Raw genomic sequence first — 23,608 nt, 5'->3', positions numbered from 1 at the left:
AGACACCCCCCGTCTCTGGAAGATATTTTACACACCAAAACTATGTTAGGCTAGCAAGGCTAGTCTATGTTAGGCTAGCAAGGCTAGTCTATGTTAGGCTAGCAAGGCTAGTCTATGTTAGGCTAGCAAGGCTAGTCCATGTTAGGCTAGCAAGGCTAGTCCATGTTAGGCTAGCAAGGCTAGTCCATGTTAGGCTAGCAAGGCTAGTCTATGTTAGGCTAGCAAGGCTAGTCTATGTTAGGCTAGCAAGGCTAGTCTATGTTAGGCTAGCAAGGCTAGTCTATGTTAGGCTAGCAAGGCTAGTCTATGTTAGGCTAGCAACGCTAGTCTATGTTAGGTTAGCAAGGCTAGTCTATGTTAGGCTAGCAAGGCTAGTCTATGTTATGCTAGCAAGGCTAGTCTATGTTAGGCTAGCAAGGCTAGTCTATGTTAGGTTAGCAAGGCTAGTCTATGTTAGGCTAGCAGGGTCAGTCTATGTTAGGTTAGCAAGGCTAGTCTATGTTAGGCTAGCAAGGCTAGTCTATGTTAGGCTAGCAAGACTAGTCTATGTTAGGCTAGCAAGGCTAGTCTATGTTAGGCTAGCAAGGCTACTCTATGTTAGGCTAGCAAGACTAGTCTATGTTAGGCTAGCAAGGCTAGTCTATGTTAGGCTAGCAAGGCTAGTCTATGTTAGGCTAGCAAGGCTAGTCTATGTTAGGCTAGCAAGGCTAGTCTATGTTAGGCTAGCAAGGCTAGTCTATGTTAGGCTAGCAAGGCTAGTCTGTGTTAGGCTAGCAAGGCTAGTCTGTGTTAGGCTAGCAAGGGCAGTCTGTGTTAGGCTAGCAAGGCTAGTCTGTGTTAGGCTAGCAAGGGCAGTCTGTGTTAGGCTAGCAAGGCTAGTCTATGTTAGGCTAGCAAGGCTAGTCTATGTTAGGCTAGCAAGGCTAGTCTGTGTTAGGCTAGTAAGGCTAGTCTATGTTAGGCTAGCAAGGCTAGTCTGTGTTAGGCTAGCAAGGCTAGTCTGTGTTAGGCTAGCAAGGCTAGTCTGTGTTAGGCTAGCAAGGCTAGTCTGTGTTAGGCTAGCAAGGCTAGTCTGTGTTAGGCTAGCAAGGCTAGTCTATGTTAGGCTAGCAAGGCTAGTCTGTGTTAGGCTAGCAAGGCTAGTCTGTGTTAGGCTAGCAAGGCTAGTCTGTGTTAGGCTAGCAAGGCTAGTCTGTGTTAGGCTAGCAAGGCTAGTCTGTGTTAGGCTAGCAAGGCTAGTCTGTGTTAGGCTAGCAAGGCTAGTCTATGTTAGGCTAGCAACGCCAGTCTGTTAGGCTAGCAGATTTATTTAGTATTTCTTCCTTGCAGAAGAACTCTGAGAATCCCGTCAAGGTTATGATGGGTTCAACAATCATTATCTGCAAATTGGTTTTGTTATATTCTAGGGGGCTATAACGATTGGAAATAGGTAATAGGCAAGGAAGATACATGTAATAAAATACAGTAGAGAGATTTAACAACCTGTAATAGGCTAGGTTAACAACCTAATGAGAAATATTTAACATTCAAAAGGAAGGCTTAGAAGGAAATACGTGAAGATTTGAATTAGCCTATTTTAAATAAATAGGCTAGGAAGGGACACCACCATCAAATGACAGACTTCAGAATTAAATCTAATCTTTAAGGGCATAAACCTTTTAGAAATTAATTTTCCATTGTAATACACAAATTATTTTTTCCCCCCATGTCTATTTTGTAACTGGGAGCTACAAATCATGAGAATAATTTATAAGTAACTTTTTTTTTGTGCGCGCCAGATAAGTGTTTTAAAATAAGCTTTTGGATTAAGTCGGCCAAAAGCTGACAGTTTTCCAATAAATTACTTGTCGATTATAATTTTTTTACAGCGATTTGTGATTTTCAGAGTAAATTTAGGAAAATTTTCAGTGCCATCTTTTGAATGTATTATATGTGGATATGCAACCCGTTCTCCACTTGCTTATAGTCAATATTTGGCTTATTAATAAGTGCATATGTGACATACTAATTTATTGTGAATATTTGAGTTTGCCTTGAAAAGCTGAATAGAAAACACCGACCTAACCTAACCTTCTTAGTATGTTAAGATAAGCATCTTATTGCTTCTTAATTACAATTAGTACTTAACCTATACCTATATTGATATTACAGTTTTATAAAAATAATAAAACTAAAATATTTAAATAACTTGTAAAGTAACTTAGGATATTGTCAAATTTTGTGTAAAATCTCTATTGTTTAATAAACCTGAAAAAGAAATTCCTAATATTAAAAATGGTGTATAGCAAATCTATAAGAAGAGTTTGTACGTTGAAAACACAATATAACTAGGAATATACCACATATGTACTTATTAATAAGCCAAATAATGACTATAAGCAATAAGTCATATATGTACTGTCTTGTGCGAGAGCGGGTTGCAATATTGTGTGTGTGTATATATATATATATATATATATATATATATATATATATATATATATATATATATATATATATATTATAATAATAATATGTATATAATGCGAACAAGCCTGAATAGTTCCCAGGCGTATATGCAACTGAAAACTCCACACCCCAGGAGTTTTCAGTTATACTGTGTGTGTATATGTATATGTATGTTGTACCTAGTAGCCAGAACGTCGTACTCCGACTACTATGCAAGACCCGATTTGTCTAATAAGCCAAGTTTTCTTGAATTAATATATTTTTCTAATTTGTTTCTTATGGAATGATAAAGCTGTACATTTCATGATGTATGAGTTAATTTTGTTTAATTTGACTTAAAACTAATATAGATAAATGACCAAACCTGACCAACTCTACCTAACCTAACCTATCCTATCTTAACCTAACCTAACCTAACCAACTCTACCTAACCTAACCTATCCTATCTTAACCTAACCTAAACATAACTAAGTCAATAATTTATGTTCTTAATATAAAATAATAATGATAATTCAAATAAGCCAATTGGAAATTTGTTGTTGAAAATAGAGAAAATCACTCGGCCTATTAGGCAAATCGGGCCTTACATAGTAGGCCGAGAAATGCGTTCTGGCTACTAGGTACGACATATATATATATATATATATATATATATATATATATATATATATATATATATATATATATATATATATATATATATATATATATAATATAATATTAAAAAATTAACTTATGACAGGCTACATTAGATAAATACAATAATTATGCTTATGAACAAAATCATTACTCAAGTTATTTTTATTACATTAGAATGAAGGCTCATTTTTTTGGGGTTGTAATTGCATCCTAATTAATTTTGATTATTAAATTACACAGCACTTCGAATGAATGAAATATATTTGAGCATTTTACATGTAATGAGTTGGTTAGTACCTTGTTTGTGACCCCTTGTTACTAGCGGCCACCCCTCTATAGCAGGAACTGTACACTAGCGGCCACCCCTCTATAGCAGGAACTGTACACTAGCGGCCACCCCTCAATAGCAGGAACTGTACACTAGCGGCCACCCCTCTATAGCAGGAACTGTACACTAGCGGCCACCCCTCTATAGCAGGAACTGTACACTAGCGGCCACCCCTCTATAGCAGGAACAGTACACTAGCGGCCACCCCTCTATAGCAGGAACTGTACACTAGCGGCCACCCCTCTATAGCAGGAACTGTACACTAGCGGCCACCCCTCTATAGCAGGAACTGTACACTAGCGGCCACCCCTCTATAGCAGGAACTGTACACTAGCGACCACCCCTCTATAGCAGGAACTGTACACTAGCGGCCACCTGTCTGTACCAGTAACTGTACACTAGCGGCCACCCCTCTATAGCAGGAACTGTACACTAGCGGCCACCTGTCTGTACCAGTAGTTGTACACTAGCGGCCACCCCTCTATAGCAGGAACTGTACACTAGCGGCCACCTGTCTGTACCAGTAACTGTACACTAGCGGCCACCTGTCTGTACCAGTAACTGTACACTAGCGGCCACCTGTCTGTACCAGTAACTGTACACTAGCGGCCACCCCTCTATAGCAGGAACTGTACACTAGCGGCCACCCCTCTATAGCAGGAACTGTACACTAGCGGCCACCCCCCTATAGCAGGAACTGTACACTAGCGGCCACCCCTCTATAGCAGGAACTGTACAATAGCGGCCACCCCCCTATAGCAGGAACTGTACACTAGCGGCCACCCCTCTATAGCAGGAACTGTACACTAGCGGCCACCCCTCTATAGCAGGAACTGTACACTAGCGGCCACCTGTCTGTACCAGTAACTGTACACTAGCGGCCACCTGTCTGTACCAGTAACTGTACACTAGCGGCCACCCCTCTATAGCAGGAACTGTACACTAGCGGCCACCCCTCTATAGCAAGAACTTACACTAGCGGCCACCTGTCTGTACCAGTAACTGTACACTAGCGGCCACCCCTCTATAGCAGGAACTGTACACTAGCGGCCACCCCTCTATAGCAAGAACTTACACTAGCGGCCACCTGTCTGTACCAGTAACTGTACACTAGCGGCCACCCCTCTATAGCAGGAACTGTACACTAGCGGCCACCCCTCTATAGCAGGAACTGTACACTAGCGGCCACCTGTCTGTACCAGTAACTGTACACTAGCGGTCACCCCTCTATAGCAGGAACTGTACACTACCGGCCACCCCTCTATAGCAGGAACTGTACACTAGCGGCCACCCCTCTATAGCAGGAACTGTACACTAGCGGCCACCCCTCTATAGCAGGAACTGTACACTAGCGGCCACCCCTCTATAGCAAGAACTTACACTAGCGGCCACCCGTCTATAGCAGGAACTGTACACTAGCGGCCACCCCTCTATAGCAGGAACTGTACACTAGCGGCCACCCCTTTATAGCAAGAACTTACACTAGCGGCCACCTGTCTGTACCAGTAACTGTACACTATCGGCCACCCCTCTATAGCAGGAACTGTACACTAGCGGCCACCCCTCTATAGCAAGAACTTACACTAGCGGCCACCTGTCTGTACCAGTAACTGTACACTAGCGGCCACCCCTCTATAGCAGGAACTGTACACTAGCGGCCACCCCTCTATAGCAGGAACTGTACACTAGCGGCCACCTGTCTGTACCAGTAACTGTACACTAGCGGTCACCCCTCTATAGCAGGAACTGTACACTAGCGGCCACCCGTCTATAGCAGGAACTGTACACTAGCGGCCACCCCTCTATAGCAGGAACTGTACACTAGCGGCCACCCCTCTATAGCAGGAACTGTACACTAGCGGCCACCCGTCTATAGCAGGAACTGTACACTAGCGGCCACCCCTCTATAGCAGGAACTGTACACTAGCGGCCACCCCTCTATAGCAGGAACTGTACACTAGCGGCCACCCGTCTATAGCAGTAACTGTACACTAGCGGTCACCCCTCTATAGCAGGAACTGTACACTAGCGGCCACCCGTCTATAGCAGGAACTGTACACTAGCGGCCACCCCTCTATAGCAGGAACTGTACACTAGCGGCCACCCCTCTATAGCAGGAACTGTACACTAGCGGCCACCCCTCTATAGCAAGAACTTACACTAGCGGCCACCTGTCTGTACCAGTAACTGTACACTATCGGCCACCCCTCTATAGCAGGAACTGTACACTAGCGGCCACCCCTCTATAGCAAGAACTTACACTAGCGGCCACCTGTCTGTACCAGTAACTGTACACTAGCGGCCACCCCTCTATAGCAGGAACTGTACACTAGCGGCCACCCCTCTATAGCAGGAACTGTACACTAGCGGCCACCTGTCTGTACCAGTAACTGTACACTAGCGGTCACCCCTCTATAGCAGGAACTGTACACTAGCGGCCACCCGTCTATAGCAGGAACTGTACACTAGCGGCCACCCCTCTATAGCAGGAACTGTACACTAGCGGCCACCCCTCTATAGCAGGAACTGTACACTAGCGGCCACCCGTCTATAGCAGGAACTGTACACTAGCGGCCACCCCTCTATAGCAGGAACTGTACACTAGCGGCCACCCCTCTATAGCAGGAACTGTACACTAGCGGCCACCCGTCTATAGCAGTAACTGTACACTAGCGGTCACCCCTCTATAGCAGGAACTGTACACTAGCGGCCACCCGTCTATAGCAGGAACTGTACACTAGCGGCCACCCCTCTATAGCAGGAACTGTACACTAGCGGCCACCCCTCTATAGCAGGAACTGTACACTAGCGGCCACCCCTCTATAGCAGGAACAGTACACTAGCGGCCACCCCTCTATAGCAGGAACTGTACACTAGCGGCCACCCCTCTATAGCAGGAACTGTACACTAGCGGCCACCCCTCTATAGCAGGAACTGTACACTAGCGGCCACCCCTCTATAGCAGGAACTGTACACTAGCGACCACCCCTCTATAGCAGGAACTGTACACTAGCGGCCACCTGTCTGTACCAGTAACTGTACACTAGCGGCCACCCCTCTATAGCAGGAACTGTACACTAGCGGCCACCTGTCTGTACCAGTAGTTGTACACTAGCGGCCACCCCTCTATAGCAGGAACTGTACACTAGCGGCCACCTGTCTGTACCAGTAACTGTACACTAGCGGCCACCTGTCTGTACCAGTAACTGTACACTAGCGGCCACCTGTCTGTACCAGTAACTGTACACTAGCGGCCACCCCTCTATAGCAGGAACTGTACACTAGCGGCCACCCCTCTATAGCAGGAACTGTACACTAGCGGCCACCCCCCTATAGCAGGAACTGTACACTAGCGGCCACCCCTCTATAGCAGGAACTGTACAATAGCGGCCACCCCCCTATAGCAGGAACTGTACACTAGCGGCCACCCCTCTATAGCAGGAACTGTACACTAGCGGCCACCCCTCTATAGCAGGAACTGTACACTAGCGGCCACCTGTCTGTACCAGTAACTGTACACTAGCGGCCACCTGTCTGTACCAGTAACTGTACACTAGCGGCCACCCCTCTATAGCAGGAACTGTACACTAGCGGCCACCCCTCTATAGCAAGAACTTACACTAGCGGCCACCTGTCTGTACCAGTAACTGTACACTAGCGGCCACCCCTCTATAGCAGGAACTGTACACTAGCGGCCACCCCTCTATAGCAAGAACTTACACTAGCGGCCACCTGTCTGTACCAGTAACTGTACACTAGCGGCCACCCCTCTATAGCAGGAACTGTACACTAGCGGCCACCCCTCTATAGCAGGAACTGTACACTAGCGGCCACCTGTCTGTACCAGTAACTGTACACTAGCGGTCACCCCTCTATAGCAGGAACTGTACACTACCGGCCACCCCTCTATAGCAGGAACTGTACACTAGCGGCCACCCCTCTATAGCAGGAACTGTACACTAGCGGCCACCCCTCTATAGCAGGAACTGTACACTAGCGGCCACCCCTCTATAGCAAGAACTTACACTAGCGGCCACCCGTCTATAGCAGGAACTGTACACTAGCGGCCACCCCTCTATAGCAGGAACTGTACACTAGCGGCCACCCCTTTATAGCAAGAACTTACACTAGCGGCCACCTGTCTGTACCAGTAACTGTACACTATCGGCCACCCCTCTATAGCAGGAACTGTACACTAGCGGCCACCCCTCTATAGCAAGAACTTACACTAGCGGCCACCTGTCTGTACCAGTAACTGTACACTAGCGGCCACCCCTCTATAGCAGGAACTGTACACTAGCGGCCACCCCTCTATAGCAGGAACTGTACACTAGCGGCCACCTGTCTGTACCAGTAACTGTACACTAGCGGTCACCCCTCTATAGCAGGAACTGTACACTAGCGGCCACCCGTCTATAGCAGGAACTGTACACTAGCGGCCACCCCTCTATAGCAGGAACTGTACACTAGCGGCCACCCCTCTATAGCAGGAACTGTACACTAGCGGCCACCCGTCTATAGCAGGAACTGTACACTAGCGGCCACCCCTCTATAGCAGGAACTGTACACTAGCGGCCACCCCTCTATAGCAGGAACTGTACACTAGCGGCCACCCGTCTATAGCAGTAACTGTACACTAGCGGTCACCCCTCTATAGCAGGAACTGTACACTAGCGGCCACCCGTCTATAGCAGGAACTGTACACTAGCGGCCACCCCTCTATAGCAGGAACTGTACACTAGCGGCCACCCGTCTATAGCAGGAACTGTACACTAGCGGCCACCCCTCTATAGCAGGAACTGTACACTAGCGGCCACCCCTCTATAGCAGGAACTGTACACTAGCGGCCACCCCTCTATAGCAGGAACTGTACACTAGCGGCCACCCCTCTATAGCAGGAACTGTACACTAGCGGTCACCCCTCTATAGCAGGAACTGTACACTAGCGGCCACCCCTCTATAGCAGGAACTGTACACTAGCGGCCACCCGTCTATAGCAGGAACTGTACACTAGCGGCCACCCCTCTATAGCAGGAACTGTACACTAGCGGCCACCCGTCTATAGCAGGAACTGTACACTAGCGGCCACCCCTCTATAGCAGGAACTGTACACTAGCGGCCACCCCTCTATAGCAGGAACTGTACACTAGCGGCCACCCCTCTATAGCAGGAACTGTACACTAGCGGCCACCCCTCTATAGCAGGAACTGTACACTAGCGGCCACCCCTCTATAGCAGGAACTGTACACTAGCGGCCACCCGTCTATAGCAGGAACTGTACACTAGCGGCCACCCCTCTATAGCAGGAACTGTACACTAGCGGCCACCCGTCTATAGCAGGAACTGTACACTAGCGGCCACCCCTCTATAGCAGGAACTGTACACTAGCGGCCACCCCTCTATAGCAGGAACTGTACACTAGCGGCCACCCGTCTATAGCAGGAACTGTACACTAGCGGCCACCCCTCTATAGCAGGAACTGTACACTAGCGGCCACCCCTCTATAGCAGGAACTGTACACTAGCGGCCACCCCTCTATAGCAGGAACTGTACACTAGCGGCCACCCCTCTATAGCAGGAACTGTACACTACCGGCCACCCCTCTATAGCAGGAACTTACACTACCGGCCACCTGTCTGTGAATGTAGTTGTTAGATAAGGTGTCCTTGTTCGACTGTTAAGGGTAACTGCTACTTAACTGCTAACGACACCCAGTTGTTGTTAAAGATTTAGCTACTCAGGACTAAGTGTCCATGTAGCACGGGCTATGGTGATCCCGTAAGACGACACTCAGGGTTCGTTAGGTAGTGTTTGGGAGAGAAACGTTGTCTCTCGTAACTGTTCATTATAACCTCCCAAGATGTTCATCACCCTTGTTCACCAGCAACCACCCAAACTGTTCATTATAACACCCCCTCCCCCTTTGACAGTGTTCACTAGTATACCCACTAGTAGTGAACACCCTATGTGCACCCTGTATAGTACTCTTATCAACCTATTAATGCCTGCTCTCTCCCTCCCAGCACCTCAGGGTACATGGTCCACCCTGGGTGCGGGCCCCCGACGCCCGTCTACACCAACGCCGGGCCCATCATGCACGGGGCGGGCCCACCTCAGGGGCCCCACATGATGGCAGGGATGATGGGCGGCGGGTACTACCCACGCCCGCCCATGGCACGTAATGGGGGCTCCCCTAACTCCGGAGGCTCCCCTTCCCCGGGCAGCGAGGACTCCGACGATTCCACGCCCCTGGCGCAGGTAAGTCCTGAAGCCCCTTGTGTGGCATATGTTATTTTTAACAGTTTGGTGAGAAATGTTTAGACGTTCGTATCGTCTAAATTTCGTACCGGAATTTGCAAATTCGTAGCCACGCTGTTGGCCTGGTGCTCAGAGTCACGCCTGGCCTCGGGCCGGGCTTGGGGAGTAGAAGAACTCCCAGAACCCCATCAAGCAGGTATTGGGGAGTAGAAGAACTCCCAGAACCCCATCAAGCAGGTATTGGGGAGTAGAACTCCCAGAACCCCATCAACCAGGTATTGGGGAGTAGAACTCCCAGAACCCCATCAACCAGGTATTGGGGAGTAGAACTCCCTGAACCCCATCAACCAGGTATTGGGGAGTAGAACTCCCTGAACCCCATCAACCAGGTATTGGGGAGTAGAACTCCCTGAACCCCATCAACCAGGTATTGGGGAGTAGAACTCCCAGAACCCCATCAACCAGGTATTGGGGAGTAGAACTCCCTGAACCCCATCAACCAGGTATTGGGGAGTAGAACTCCCAGAACCCCATCAACCAGGTATTGGGGAGTAGAACTCCCAGAACCCCATCAACCAGGTATTGGGGAGTAGAACTCCCAGAACCCCATCAACCAGGTATTGGGGAGTAAACTCCCTGAACCCCATCAACCAGGTATTGGGGAGTAGAACTCCCTGAACCCCATCAACCAGGTATTGGGGAGTAGAACTCCCAGAACCCCATCAACCAGGTATTGGGGAGTAAACTCCCTGAACCCCATCAACCAGGTATTGGGGAGTAGAACTCCCAGAACCCCATCAACCAGGTATTGGGGAGTAGAACTCCCAGAACCCCATCAACCAGGTATTGGGGAGTAAACTCCCTGAACCCCATCAACCAGGTATTGGGGAGTAGAACTCCCAGAACCCCATCAACCAGGTATTGGGGAGTAGAACTCCCAGAACCCCATCAACCAGGTATTGGGGAGTAAACTCCCTGAACCCCATCAACCAGGTATTGGGGAGTAGAACTCCCAGAACCCCATCAACCAGGTATTGGGGAGTAGAACTCCCAGAACCCCATCAACCAGGTATTGGGGAGTAGAACTCCCAGAACCCCATCAACCAGGTATTGGGGAGTAAACTCCCTGAACCCCATCAACCAGGTATTGGGGAGTAGAACTCCCTGAACCCCATCAACCAGGTATTGGGGAGTAGAACTCCCAGAACCCCATCAACCAGGTATTAACCAGAGGGTTATCAAGGTAGAGAGAGATGATGCCACTTGGTCCAAGAGAAAGTGGCACATTCTTTATGCAAGGTTCAGGCAAGGTTGGTGCAACATTGCGTCTTTCATTGTAATTGTGTCTGTAATTGCATCGGGCCCTAGGGAGGTGATCAGCACATAGGCTCAGTGAGCTATGTCCTATGGTTGTCAAGTTTCAGGCCTGTCAGACCATGTCAAGCTGGAAGACAGACTCCATACTGATGGGAAGTGTTGGCATTGAATATATATTTAGAAATAAGTTAAAGCAGAGCTGGATTTGTTAAGCTGTGAGATAGGTTGTGGAAAAAGACTCATGGAGTCAGTAAGAAGTTTTTTTTACTAGAGTAATTGTTTAAAGAATGATTTTGAGAAGGTTATTGAGCGCAAGTGTCAAGAACAGGCCCTCAACACACCAATCACAGGAGTCTGCACATGATCACATGATGTTTGTAACAACCCGTCCTCGACTCAAGTCCATTCCATCCAGCGGTCGACCCCACAGACGCATTAGTAAATTTTTACATGCTGTTCATTCAAAAAAGGAATTCTCTCAAATGTAAATTAATATTATAATACATTAGCATATTGTGCATATATAGGCATAGATTAGGTTAGGTGTTTAGGTTCTGTTGGCGATTATTTGTAATTGTAGTACGTGGGTGAAGCATTTACAGCGTTGTGGTTCGAACACAAGTCGTCAGTGAAGCACTTGTTCCGGAGTGTTCGGACGTCATCAGTTGTGAGTCGTGTGTAAACCGTTTTTCTTTCATAAACAGCGGGTTTGGCGGGTGCATGGAATGGACCTGCCAGACATATTCAACGCTCGAACATATTTCGAACACTGCGTCGCTGACAACCTCTGTTGGAACCACAACGCTGTAAATGCTTCACCCACGTACTACAAATACAAATAATCGCCAACAGAACCTAAACACCTAACGTAATCTATGCCTAACTATACAGAGAATATTAATATATAATAATAATTTATATACGAGAAGAAACCTATTTGTAACACACTACGTCAGGAGCACTGTAGAAGGCCGTCCTCGGGTGGACAGGACCCTTACGGGCTCACCATAGCCCGTGCTACTTGCAACTTTGTGTTCAAAGAAGCTGAATCTAAAACAACCACCACCACAACATACTGGTAGCTGCCACCAAACAGTCACTATAAGTACTGTCATGTTGACCAGACCACACACTAGAAAGTGAAGGGACGACTACGTTTCGATCCGTCCTGGACCATTCTCAAGTCGATCAAGTGAGGCTTCAAGTATCACTTCAGGAGGCCGGGGTGAAAAGTAGCTACTCCACCTTTGCAATGAGTCGGTTACGTCGGGGTCGTGCGTTGCTGATGGGTTTAGATTCAGGTGCTCGGACCACGCAGTTCCACGTAGCTGTGGTGAGCCCGTGTGGGCATGGCCGCCACTCTCTGAGAAGTGGCTGCTGCGTCCTGGGGGCAAGAGTTTATTAGCCTCTGACGAGATTTATCATTTATAATTTGTCATGTATGTTAAATGACATGTAATCTACCTCTTGCACTACAGGTATAAATAAATATAATAAAAATAGATATATATATATATATATATATATATATATATATATATATATATATATATATATATATATATATATAAAATATGTAAAAAATATGCATAGAATATATAAAAAAATGAAATATTTAATAAAAGTATCATAATAAAAATAAAAATATATACAAATAATGAAAATATTATACTAAAAAATAAAAATAAAAATAAATAATAAGTAACAATATATATACAAATAAAAATCATTAAAAATATATCCAGTATATAATATATAAAATACGCTCAAAATAATTAGAATAACAAATATTTATATAAATGTGTATAGTATAATTTTCTCTAGCTATCCGCGGCTAGGCTTGGATAGGCTGCGAGCCACATTGGCAACACACACACACACACACACACACACACACACACACACACACACACACACACACACACACACACACACACACACACACACACACACACACACACACACACACACACACACGCGCGCGCGCGTACAGGATTTTGCAATAGGTTGACGAACACAGTTTGCTCAAGTGGTGGTGGTTGACGAACCATCTAGCCACTGGTTGCCTCGTGGGTGATAGATGGTTGAATATGGATTTATTTGGTGGATGTCTTGTGGTTGACCAGGGAGAGTTTGGAGTTAGGGTTGCCTGGCCAGGTTAGTAGAGGCAGTGGAAAGATTGATGATATGGAGGAGCAGCGTGTTGGTCGTGCCCGTGCAGTAGCGTGTTGGTCGTGCCCGTGCAGGCCGTGGGTGCCCATGGTGTGTCGGGGGGAGGTAAGAGTAGTGTGGGTGCTGATCAACACCGATCTCCCCCCCCCCTCCTCCCAATCTTTACGACATGGCCCCACTTTTGCATTCTGTTTTCTGGGATAGTTTCCGGACAGTATATCCCAATCCTGTGGACGACGGCGGCGATCTCTCCCACGGGCGCCTCTCCTTCACCCTCCCTCACCTCTCCCCCTTTCCTCTCTCCCTCCCCTCCCTCTCAGGTAGGAGGTATTGGGTGAATAAAATGCGCTACCCAAAATAATTCCCGGGTGGGTGCACCAGGGTCTATAAACAGCTTCAAGGGTAGATACAGCAGAGGAACAGGACGGGAGGGATCGAACCAGCGTCCGTTGTAACCGCAGTCGCGCGCCGTAACCTGTGGACCAGTGTGTGTACAGGTAAGGCAAGGTTCAGTAGGCTCTGGAACCTGTACTAACCCTGTTGATAGACAGTTGAGAGGCGGGACCCAGGAACTAAAGCTTAGTTAAACAATGGCAGGTAAATACACCCCCTCCCTCACCCACGTTCACCCCCCCCCCCCCTACACATTTCCCGCTCCCTGAGGGGGGGGGGGAAGCTTGATGGGTATGGGCCTGACAGCTGAGTGGACAGCGCTTCGGATTCTTAGTCCTGAGGTTCCGGGTTCGATTCCCGGTGGAGGCTGAGACAAATGGACAAAATGTTTCTTTCACCCCGATGCCCCTGTTCACCTAGCATTAAATAGGTACCTGGGAGTTAGTCAGCTGCTACGGGCTGCTTCTGGGGGTGTGTAACAAAAAAAAAAGAGGCCTGGTGGAGGACCGGGCCGCGGGGACGCTAAGCCCCGATATCATCTCAAGATAACCTCCCCAATACACCCGTGTTCCTCACCAGGACCTTGTGTGCCTCACCTAACAAAAGTGTGCTAGTTTTAGAGAATATATTTTTTCATACAAAAAAAGTAATTTTAGTAATTTAATTACGAATCCCGAAAGTCTAGCAGCCGTTTCCTTCCCCTTACCCCCCCCCCCCTCACCCCCCCCCCCTCACTCCTCACACACTATCATCTCTCATTCAGCCTTAACCACCTCGTCAACAATTAAGGAGAGTTGAGCGGGCTGGGCGGTGGAGGGATGGTTTGTGATGCATGGCCGCCTCATCTGTGCTGGCCGGGGGCGCCTCATGCCTGCCTCATGAGGTCACACCTCATGCCTGCGTCATGAGTCTGGCCATCACTCATTCATGGCGGGTTTTGGCGGCGGGGCGGGCCGGCCGCCTCCTGCCGCTAGTCTCGATTTCCTTGTGCCGTGAATAATTCAATTTTCGTAATTGTTCACTAAATTATTGACGGCACAAGGCACTTAAGTGGAACAATTTAAGTAATGGGGTCACTTAAAGTTATTGAAATAACTTAGATTATTTGAATATTTGAAATAACTTAGATTATTTGAAATAACTTAGATTATTTGAAATAACTTAGATTATTTGAAATAACTTAGATTATTTGAAATAACTTAGGTTATTTGAATAACGTAAGCTGATCTTTTTATTTAGTTTTTTGGGTATGGATTCCTTTGGTGTGATGGCGCGGCTGATCAGTGTGTGTGAGCAATCAAGTTGTTTCTGCTATCAAGTCTCGGAACAGGAGACGCTGAATGACACTTGAATCGCCGTCACCATCTTGACCGTTAACATTCAAATTTGGTCAGGGGTTTTTCAAGAGCGTTGAGCTGGTGGCGACGGTTAATTAGTGAAGATGGTGTAGGGGGGGGCGGGGTCATGGGGGTGGGGGGGGGAGCACATGGCCAGGTTCACCCCCCCCCCCCCCTCCACATGGTAAGGCTTCAGGGGCCAGATTCACGAAGCAGTTACCCAAGCACTTACAAACGTGTACATCTTTCATCAATCTTTGACGGCTTTGGTTACATTTATTAAACAGTTTACAAGCATGAAAACTTGCCAATCAACTGTTGTTATTGTTATAAACAGCCTCCTGGTGCTTCCCAGCTCATTAACTGTTTAATAATTGTAAACTAAGGAGCCAAAAATTGAGAAAAGATGTACAGGTTCGTAACTGTTGGCGTAACTTCTTCGTGAATCTGGCCCTAGGTACCCAGAACACCTTCCCACTTATTTCTCATTAACCCCCACCGCCCCCCCCCCCTCCCCCCATCACCATGTGGCAGTTCTCTCCGGTAAATTGTTAAATGATGGTAGAATGCTTCAAAGGTCGCCCATCGTTTAGACGATGAGTCATTAAGAGCTGTAGTTAGGGTTGAATTGCATATATCCAAAAGTTTGTCATTTGATTATATTATTTGAACGATTTACAAGTGACCTTAGAATTGTTGGTTCAAAATATTAACATATATTTATTGTGGTAATATTTATACTTTGTATTGTAATTTCAGTTGTTTAATTGTGTTAACAACTAGAGGTTCAAATTTATCGATGGTTTAGTGCCATTGTGAGTGTTTTGAGTGCGTCATGGGGTATTATTGACAAATATTAATTATTGCGTGATGTTCACAGATGGGTCGAGGGAAGAGGCCTTCCTCGGACAGCGTGGAGGGCCCGGCCAGAGGCAAGAAGCCCAAGGTCTCCAAAAAGAGCAAGAAGAAGAAGGATCCCAACGAACCCAACAAGTGAGTCCCCCGTGGGATGTGGTTTATGTTTTGGTTCCCGTTTTCTGTGTCGGGTACGTGTACGTACGTGCGTACGTGAGTGTGTGCGTGCGCGCGCGCGTGCCCCGGGTGGATACCTTGGTGCCCTGTTTTAGTCTCCTTATAATATATATATATATATATATATATATATATATATATATATATATATATATATTTATTTATATATATATATATATATATATAAATATATATATATATATATATATATATATATATATATATATATATATATATATATGCGGAAAATCCACAGAGAAATATGAAATGAGGTGAACGTTTCGGCTTTGTTAAAGCCTTTGTCAACACCAGACTGACTGAAATAAAATGATCAGTGTTTTGTGATCGTCAATTGCATATATATATATATATATATATATATATTGTGACGGTAACGCGTTGGTGTTCGGCTGTTCAAGGCTAGGGGTATGGCCTCGTCACATAGTTATAAAAAAAAATAGAAAAACTGGAACTTCGTCTGTGGTAAGGTAAGGAGAAGACACACAAAACACAAGTAAACTTTAACAATGAAATTTTAATGACGTTAAATAAATCAAAACATGAAAATAATGCACAAACAAATTCGTATAATAAAATCAATGAATCAAAATAATAAGAATACTTAAATGACACAATGAAAAGTTACGTTAAGGCAAAATAACAAGAAGTGCAATACAACAGTAAGTGGGAGGTGCTGGAATATTGGCTTAAAGCCACCACCTCTCTCAGTACACGCTAACGTCTAGCTGGGAGGAGTGCTGGCTACGAAAGCACGGAACATTCTGAAGACTGATGTTGGGGCGACCCCAGACATCAGGTAGTATTGGGGGGCGAGTGCAGGTGCAGCCAGACCGGCGACCAATCAGCGGAGCCGTAGCGATCAACGGGTAGTTTGGTGATTTGGGTCCGAACAGGTGGCGGGCTGCATACGTTTCTGCTCACCCTTGCAAGCCTTGCTGGTGCTGTAACGGGGGGTAGGGGAAATAGCTCTATCTTGTCCATTATTCCACCCCCCAGTTAACTAACGAGGCCGGGGGAAACAGCTCTCTCTAGTCCGTTATCCCGTCCCCAGTTAGCTAACTATTCTAGAGCACCCTCCAGAGTTCCTAAGGCAACCTCTCTCGTTCAACACCTTGTAACCTAGGTATTTGACTACCTAGGTGCTAAGACTACAAGGCGCCGTAACTTGATCAGTTACCCGAAACTCTAGAGAGAACTCTAGAATACAGAATCATTGCCACAAACGTAAAAGAGATAACGAAAGGAAAGAAAAAAATAGTGAAGTAATTAGTGAGGGTTTGGGTTAAGAGGTAGGGAGGTGGGAGGAGCGAGGAGGGTCATTAGTTGAAAGTGAGAGTTGAGAGAGGGGTGGAGGGAGAGGTGTAGATAGGTAGAAGTAGAAGAGTAGATAGTAGAAGTAGAAGAGTAGATAGTAGAAGACGAAATGCTGCCACCATCCATTCATGATCATTACATACAAGACAAGGAATGGAACTTGCCTGTATCAAAATATTCTCTTCCAAGGGATGTTATCATGAGATCATTATTAGTATGGTCCCATCTTTATCATGTACTCATTAAATCATGAAACCAGTAATCACAGAGGCTTTCTCATCTCAACTCAAAATCTCTAGGGAACAAAGTTAAACACAATTTAAATAATAAATTCATAATTATATTTCACATGAAGTATCATAATTTAGCAATTCAATTAAAATGTTCCAGTTTAATATGCAAAGTGAGTCATCATCCAAGAATTCGAGAACCCTACAACTTGACTGCCCCTGATCATCACACAACATATGTAAACACGATCAAGTCACCTTAATGTTCACTCACCGAGGACTGAGTCTAAGTTGAATAGAGAGGGGGGGGGGGGTCTGTAGTTGACAGAGACTCCCGCCCTTGCCGGCCGACAGCCTCCCTGATAGGGACGTCTCTGCTCTCGTCTGCTGTTCTGTCTGTTAATGCTTCATGCTCGATAGTTCTCCGAGTATTTATTGGGGAACCTAGTAGCTAACTCCGCCCACAAGTAGATAGCCTCCGGCACTACCAAGCCACTCCTTAAACGTCGGCTTGTTTGAAGGCTACCAGACTACAATTAAGAGCTTAGCGGAAGCAAGGTGAAATTCTCATGATCTGACCTCAGGTCACTTGAGGTCATTAACGCTTTGAGGTGTGAGATCTCAGGCAGACAACTGGCGCCTCTCAGATCCTTGTCTGTGACTCATGTACTCTATATATATTTTAAATAAACTAACTCAAACACTTTTACAGTGTTACATCTCCCCTTCTCCCCGAAATAAAGTTTTTGCAACACTGCTAAAGCAAGCTAGCTGTGTGCAACAACTTTATTAACGAAAAAAAAAAATACATCCTAGCTAAACAAATATACATCATCCTACTCTAAAAAAATGAAATATGTAGACAGACGTCCATTGTCTCTGGCTGGGCGACGTCACTGCTTGGTCTTGTAGATAATCCTGTACCACATTTCTTCAACACAACTGCCTCCGTCGCTTCTCCGTCGTTAACGCACAACAACACTTGGTCAACCCGAAAGCCGTTACTACTTGAACTGCGCACAGGACCGTGGAATTCGGTTGTCCCAGCTGATCTGTAATTGGCCCTACGTCAGTCACCATGAGAGACGTATATTGGGGTTCTTCACAGCTATAGGGACTACAAGTTTCGAGACCTTCATATAGTTGCCAACAGTAGAAATCCCATCCTACTCTTCTTCCTCCCTGTTGCTCCAGCACGCCTCCTTCAGAGAGCTACTTCTGACAGCCACATCAAGTCCGCATGACACAGGAAGAATCACTCAACAGAGCTACCTGCTTGCAGGAGGGGCGGCCAGTTAAGGCAAACGATCCTGTCTTGCAATTACGCTCCATGCAATGATGCTGACACCAGCAAGGGACACGAGGCATCGTGTCTCACTCAGCTTGTCTTATGTTCTTCTTCTTCTTTCTTCTTTCTTCTTTCTTCTCTCTTCCTTCTTCTCTCTTCTTTCTTCTCTTCCTCCTCCCATGGGTCTTTGACAAGCGACCTGGGGTACATTGGGGTCCGTCCTGGGTAGACCGATGTTGGTGGGACAGACTGGAGTCGTTGTTGCTCCTCTTCCATCTTTACTGGGTCGTCTGGGGTCGTCTGCAGAACGACCTGGGGTCCACTGGGGGTCCGTTAGTCTTGGGGTCCACTGGGGTCCGTCCGTCTTGGGGTCCAATGGGTAGACCAATGTTGACCGACCGAGAGGGCTGCATCTTGGGGTCCCCTGGGGTGGTGATGGTGGTGGAGCCATGACCTCCAGGTAGTGGGCTGGTCGTGGTGGTGGTGATAAACGCCCCTGAGTGTGGTACACAGCAGCCGTCTCCCTCTTCTGTATATGCGTCGCGCCTCTCCTCTGGCTCCCACCGAGGACTGAGTCTAAGTTGAATAGAGAAGGGGGGGGGGTCTGTAGTTGACAGAGACTCCCGCCCTTGCCGGCCGACAGCCTCCCTGATAGGGACGTCTCTGCTCTCGTCTGCTGTTCTCTTGATTAATGCTCCTTTCTGGATAGCTCTCCGAGTTTATATTGGGGAACCTAGTAGCTAACTCCGCCCACAAGTAGATAGCCTCCGGCACTACCAAGCCACTCCTTAAACGTCGGCTTGTTTGAAGGCTACCAGACTACAATTAAGAGCTTAGCGGAAGCAAGGTGAAATTCTCATGATCTGACCTCAGGTCACTTGAGGTCATTAACGCTTTGAGGTGTGAGATCTCAGGCAGACAACTGGCGCCTCTCAGATCCTTGTCTGTGACTCATGTACTCTATATATATTTTAAATAAACTAACTCAAACACTTTTACAGTGTTACAGTGCTGGTGTTGTTGTTGGACATTTCTTCCATAGTCTTTTATATAATTGTGAAGACGTAATTTTGGAGGGAAGAGCAGGCTCAATCTCTTGAAGGAGATTATCGTCACAACTCTCCCCCGAAGCCTGCGGTTCTGGAAGAAGTACGTCGTTATGTGGTGGAGTAATGGATGGAGTCGCTTCTACTTCATAAACTCTGGAGAGATCATGGGCTAAGATGTTGTCAGACTCTTGGTATAGCGTGTCTCCAGGTTGAATTTCTGCAGGTAGCAAGCCCATAGTAGAAGACGTTGAGATGAGAAGTGGGCGTGCTGCAGGAGGTGTAGGGTGGTGTGGTCCGTATTGATGGTGGACCGAGCACTTTTCAGGTGTGGAGTGAAGTGCTGAAGCTTCAGGATGAGGAAGAGTAGCTCCTTGCCAATTGTTCCGTAGATCCTTGTAGCAGTAGTCGCTGACAGGTGTATTCTTCTCGCCTCGTTGCTGCATCACGACACCACCCACGTCGGTACCATTGGCGTCGACATGGAGGATGAAGGGCTTATCTGACGAGGTGAGAGTGGAATTAGAAGAGGGCATAGGAGCACGATTATTATCCTGAAAGCATTTGGGAAGATCATTAAGGATTTTGGAATTAGAAAGCGCCGACTCCTTGTCAGTGCTTTCGGGAGGAGAAGCTGGGAAGGTCTCACTGTGGATGTAGGGTTCTGTGAATGTGGAATAATTAGTCAAGACAGTGGGAGGAGTACCATTATATTGCTTCAGGAGGTTGACGTGGCACAGCTGGGTCTTCCGCCGCCTATCTGGAGTCTCTATCACATAATTATTATTATTCCTGCACTCTTTGACGCAGTAGGGTCCTGAAAATCTGTTTTGTAAAGGTGAACCTGGGATAGGGAAATAAGCAAGGACGAAGTCTCCCGGCTTGAATTTTCTTACTTTGCTGGTCTGGTCGTAATGAGTCTTCATTCTCACCTGGGCTTTCAATAGATTATCATGGGCAAAGCGGTGGACTCTCTCTAGAATGTGCTGAAGGTTTTGAAGAAACTGGGGCACATTCTGATGCTCACTGAAGGTGGCATCTCTGAGAGAGTCTTTGAAAGCCTTAAGGGGAGTACGGCACTTACGGCCGTAGAGCATCTCATAAGGAGATACTCCTAGGGACTCATTGGGGAGACTTCTGAAAATACACATTATTAGGTCAATCTGCTTATCCCAATCCTTTGAGGTTTCACTACAAAACTTTTTCAAGAGTGCTTTGATGGTCTGATGACTACGTTCAAGAGAACCCTGTGAAGCAGGATGATAGGGGCTGGACAATACCTGTTTGATGTTGAACTCCTCCAGTGTTCTTTTGAAGAGATCACTGGTGAAGTTGGTGCCACAGTCACTTTGAATCTCCCTGGGAAATCCGTATTGAGTGAAGATCTTCAGTAGATGTTTGATAACCGTAGCAGCCGTGATGTTCTTCACTGGAACTGCTATGGGAAATCTGGTGGTAGGACACAGGATGGTTAGGATGTAGGCGTTACCTGAACTGGTCCGAGGTAAAGGACCAACACAGTCTATTATGAGTCTGTGGAAAGGTTCCGCAGGCACCTGTATGGGAATCAGTGGTGCTCTGGGAATGGAGACGTTCGGTTTGCCTGCCATCTGACATGTATGACACTGTTTTACGTACTGTTTGACGTTATTTACCATACCTGGCCAGTAGTAGTCTTGACGAATCCCATGGTAAGTCTTGTTGAAGCCGTAGTGGGAGAATGATCCGTGGGCCAGGTGTAGAATAGTGGGCCGCAGGCTGGTGGGAATCACAAGTTGTTCGGTGTTGGCCCAATCGTCCTCCTCCTTCAGTTTACTGGGTCTATATCGGCGGTAGAGCAAGTCGTTCTCTAGGAAGAACCCAGGAATACTGTCGGGTTGAGTCTCAGCCTGGAAAAACAATGGTGTTAAAGTAAGATCTTCCCTCTGCAACTTACGGAACTCCAACTTGGTCAGATGCGGGGGTAGTTTCTGAGGGTCTTGAGGGACAGCGGTAGCAGTAGAGTCAGCTGGCTGTGGACGTGCGGCTTGTGCACGGGTGGTCACGAGAACCGGAGGAGAAACTTCACTCTCTTGAACCTCTGCTGGAACATACTCAAGAATAGGGTTACTTGGCACAGAGTTACACACCTGGGGTTTGTCCATGACGATCAGGTTGGTTGGTTGCAGGTCTTCTGCCAAGTCGTTGCCTAGGAGAAGTTGCACTCCAGGCATGGGAAAAGGCTTTTCCCTGACGGCGACTTGGACTTCCCCGTTCACGTAGGGACAATCCAGGTGGACTCTGGCGAGAGGGTATGGAGTAGTAGCAGTGAGGTCAGTGATGAAGACCGTTTCCCCGGTGTAGACTATGTTGGGCACAGCCGACTTCAAGATGATCGATTGTAGAGCCGCTGTGTCCCTCAAGATCTTCAATTTGAAACGTCCCTCCGGATTTGAACCGTTGGCAGAGACAGTTCCAGTATACAGGTGGTTACTGAAAAGAGAAAGATCATTAACATCAACACCAACATTCATCACAGGCTTACCGGACTTAGGAGGAGTTGGTTTGGGTCGTTGTTGGTCAGTGGTTCCCTTGTATTGAGACTTACCACACTTGTCTATGGTATGTCCATAGAGTCTGCAATACTTGCAGTACAGTTGTGAACCAGCTTGATCGGGGCTCACCTTCTCGTAACTGTACCACGACTTCTTACTGGAGGATGGTTCAGGTGTCAGCCGGTGGATGAGGCTGTAAGTGTCAGCCGACTTAGCACACTTCAGGTAGTCGGTTTCTTCTTTATCTGCTAAGTAGAGGCGGACAGGAGGCGGCACACGTCTCAAGAATTCTTCAACAAGCATCAGGTTCACGAGTTCTGTAAAAGTAGAGACATGTGCTGCTTCCAGCCATTTCATGAAATACCTCCGTTTCGTGTTAGCAAACTCGAGGAAGGTAGTGGTACTTGCCTTCAGGTGGTCACGGAATTTCCTTCTATAACTTTCGGTGGAAAGTAGGTAGGCGTCTAACACTGCTTGTTTCAGAGTGTAGTAGTCATTCTCAGACGCCAAAGTACTGAGTGTGACTGCAGCTCTACCTGTAAGATGGACTCTGAGAAGTGTTGCCCATTGGTCGACAGGCCAACTGAGTTGATTAGCAAGGGTTTCAAAGGTGGTAAAGAACACATCAACTTCTGCTTCTACAAAGGATGGCATTAACTTACTTGCATGTGATATATTAAAACTGACGGGAAGATTTGCAGTAGCTTGCTGGCGTTGAGTGAAGTGTGAAGTTTCCAGGGCGATTTCACGTTGACGACACTCTAGAGCCAGAGTTGCTTGTTGCTTGTCATGTTCGCGTTGCATCTCCAACTCGCGTCGTTTGGTTTCAAGCTGTACTCGTTCCCGCTCCTGGAGTAGTGCAACCTCACGTTCCTGGAGGGCGAGTCCACGTTCGTGTTCTTCTCTTCTCAAAGCAGCTTCACGTTCTCTGAGGGTGATTTCTCGTTCTTGTTCTTCTCTTCGTATGGCAGCTGCTCGTTCTTGTTGTTCGAGGGCTTCCCTTTGCTGTTCGCGGGCTTCCTTTTGCTGTTCACGTTCAATCTTAGCCAGCTCTAGTTTAAGTTTCATCGTTGCCAAGTCAGTTTTATCTGCAATATAGTAAGTTTCATGAGTTTCAGAGTCTATCTTACCTTGCTCTAAATAGTAATCCAGCAACAGGTTGTGTAGGTCATTTTTGTTGGCTTGATAGGGAACTTCTAGTTGATACTCATGTGCAAGAGTTTGTAGTTCAGTCCTCTTGGCACGACTTAA

At 46.8% G+C, this 23,608-nt stretch overlaps 1 protein-coding gene across 2 annotated transcripts in view; it reads left to right on the top strand.

Moving 5' to 3' along the window:
- Positions 1 to 23,608, top strand: part of LOC123757220 (TOX high mobility group box family member 3) — a 116,658-nt gene that overhangs the window by 40,702 nt on the left and 52,348 nt on the right. For both annotated transcript variants that reach the window (XM_069329382.1, XM_069329383.1), the window contains 2 exons: positions 9,439 to 9,673; positions 15,773 to 15,885. In XM_069329382.1, the coding sequence (XP_069185483.1) occupies positions 9,439 to 9,673; positions 15,773 to 15,885 (348 nt within the window). The remainder of the gene's footprint in view (positions 1 to 9,438; positions 9,674 to 15,772; positions 15,886 to 23,608) is intronic.

Source organism: Procambarus clarkii, chromosome 22, assembly GCF_040958095.1.
Source record: "Procambarus clarkii isolate CNS0578487 chromosome 22, FALCON_Pclarkii_2.0, whole genome shotgun sequence".
Classification (NCBI taxonomy): Eukaryota; Metazoa; Arthropoda; class Malacostraca; order Decapoda; family Cambaridae; genus Procambarus; species Procambarus clarkii.
The sequence above is the reverse complement of the archived record's forward strand: the minus strand, read 5'-3'. Positions and strand labels throughout refer to the sequence as shown.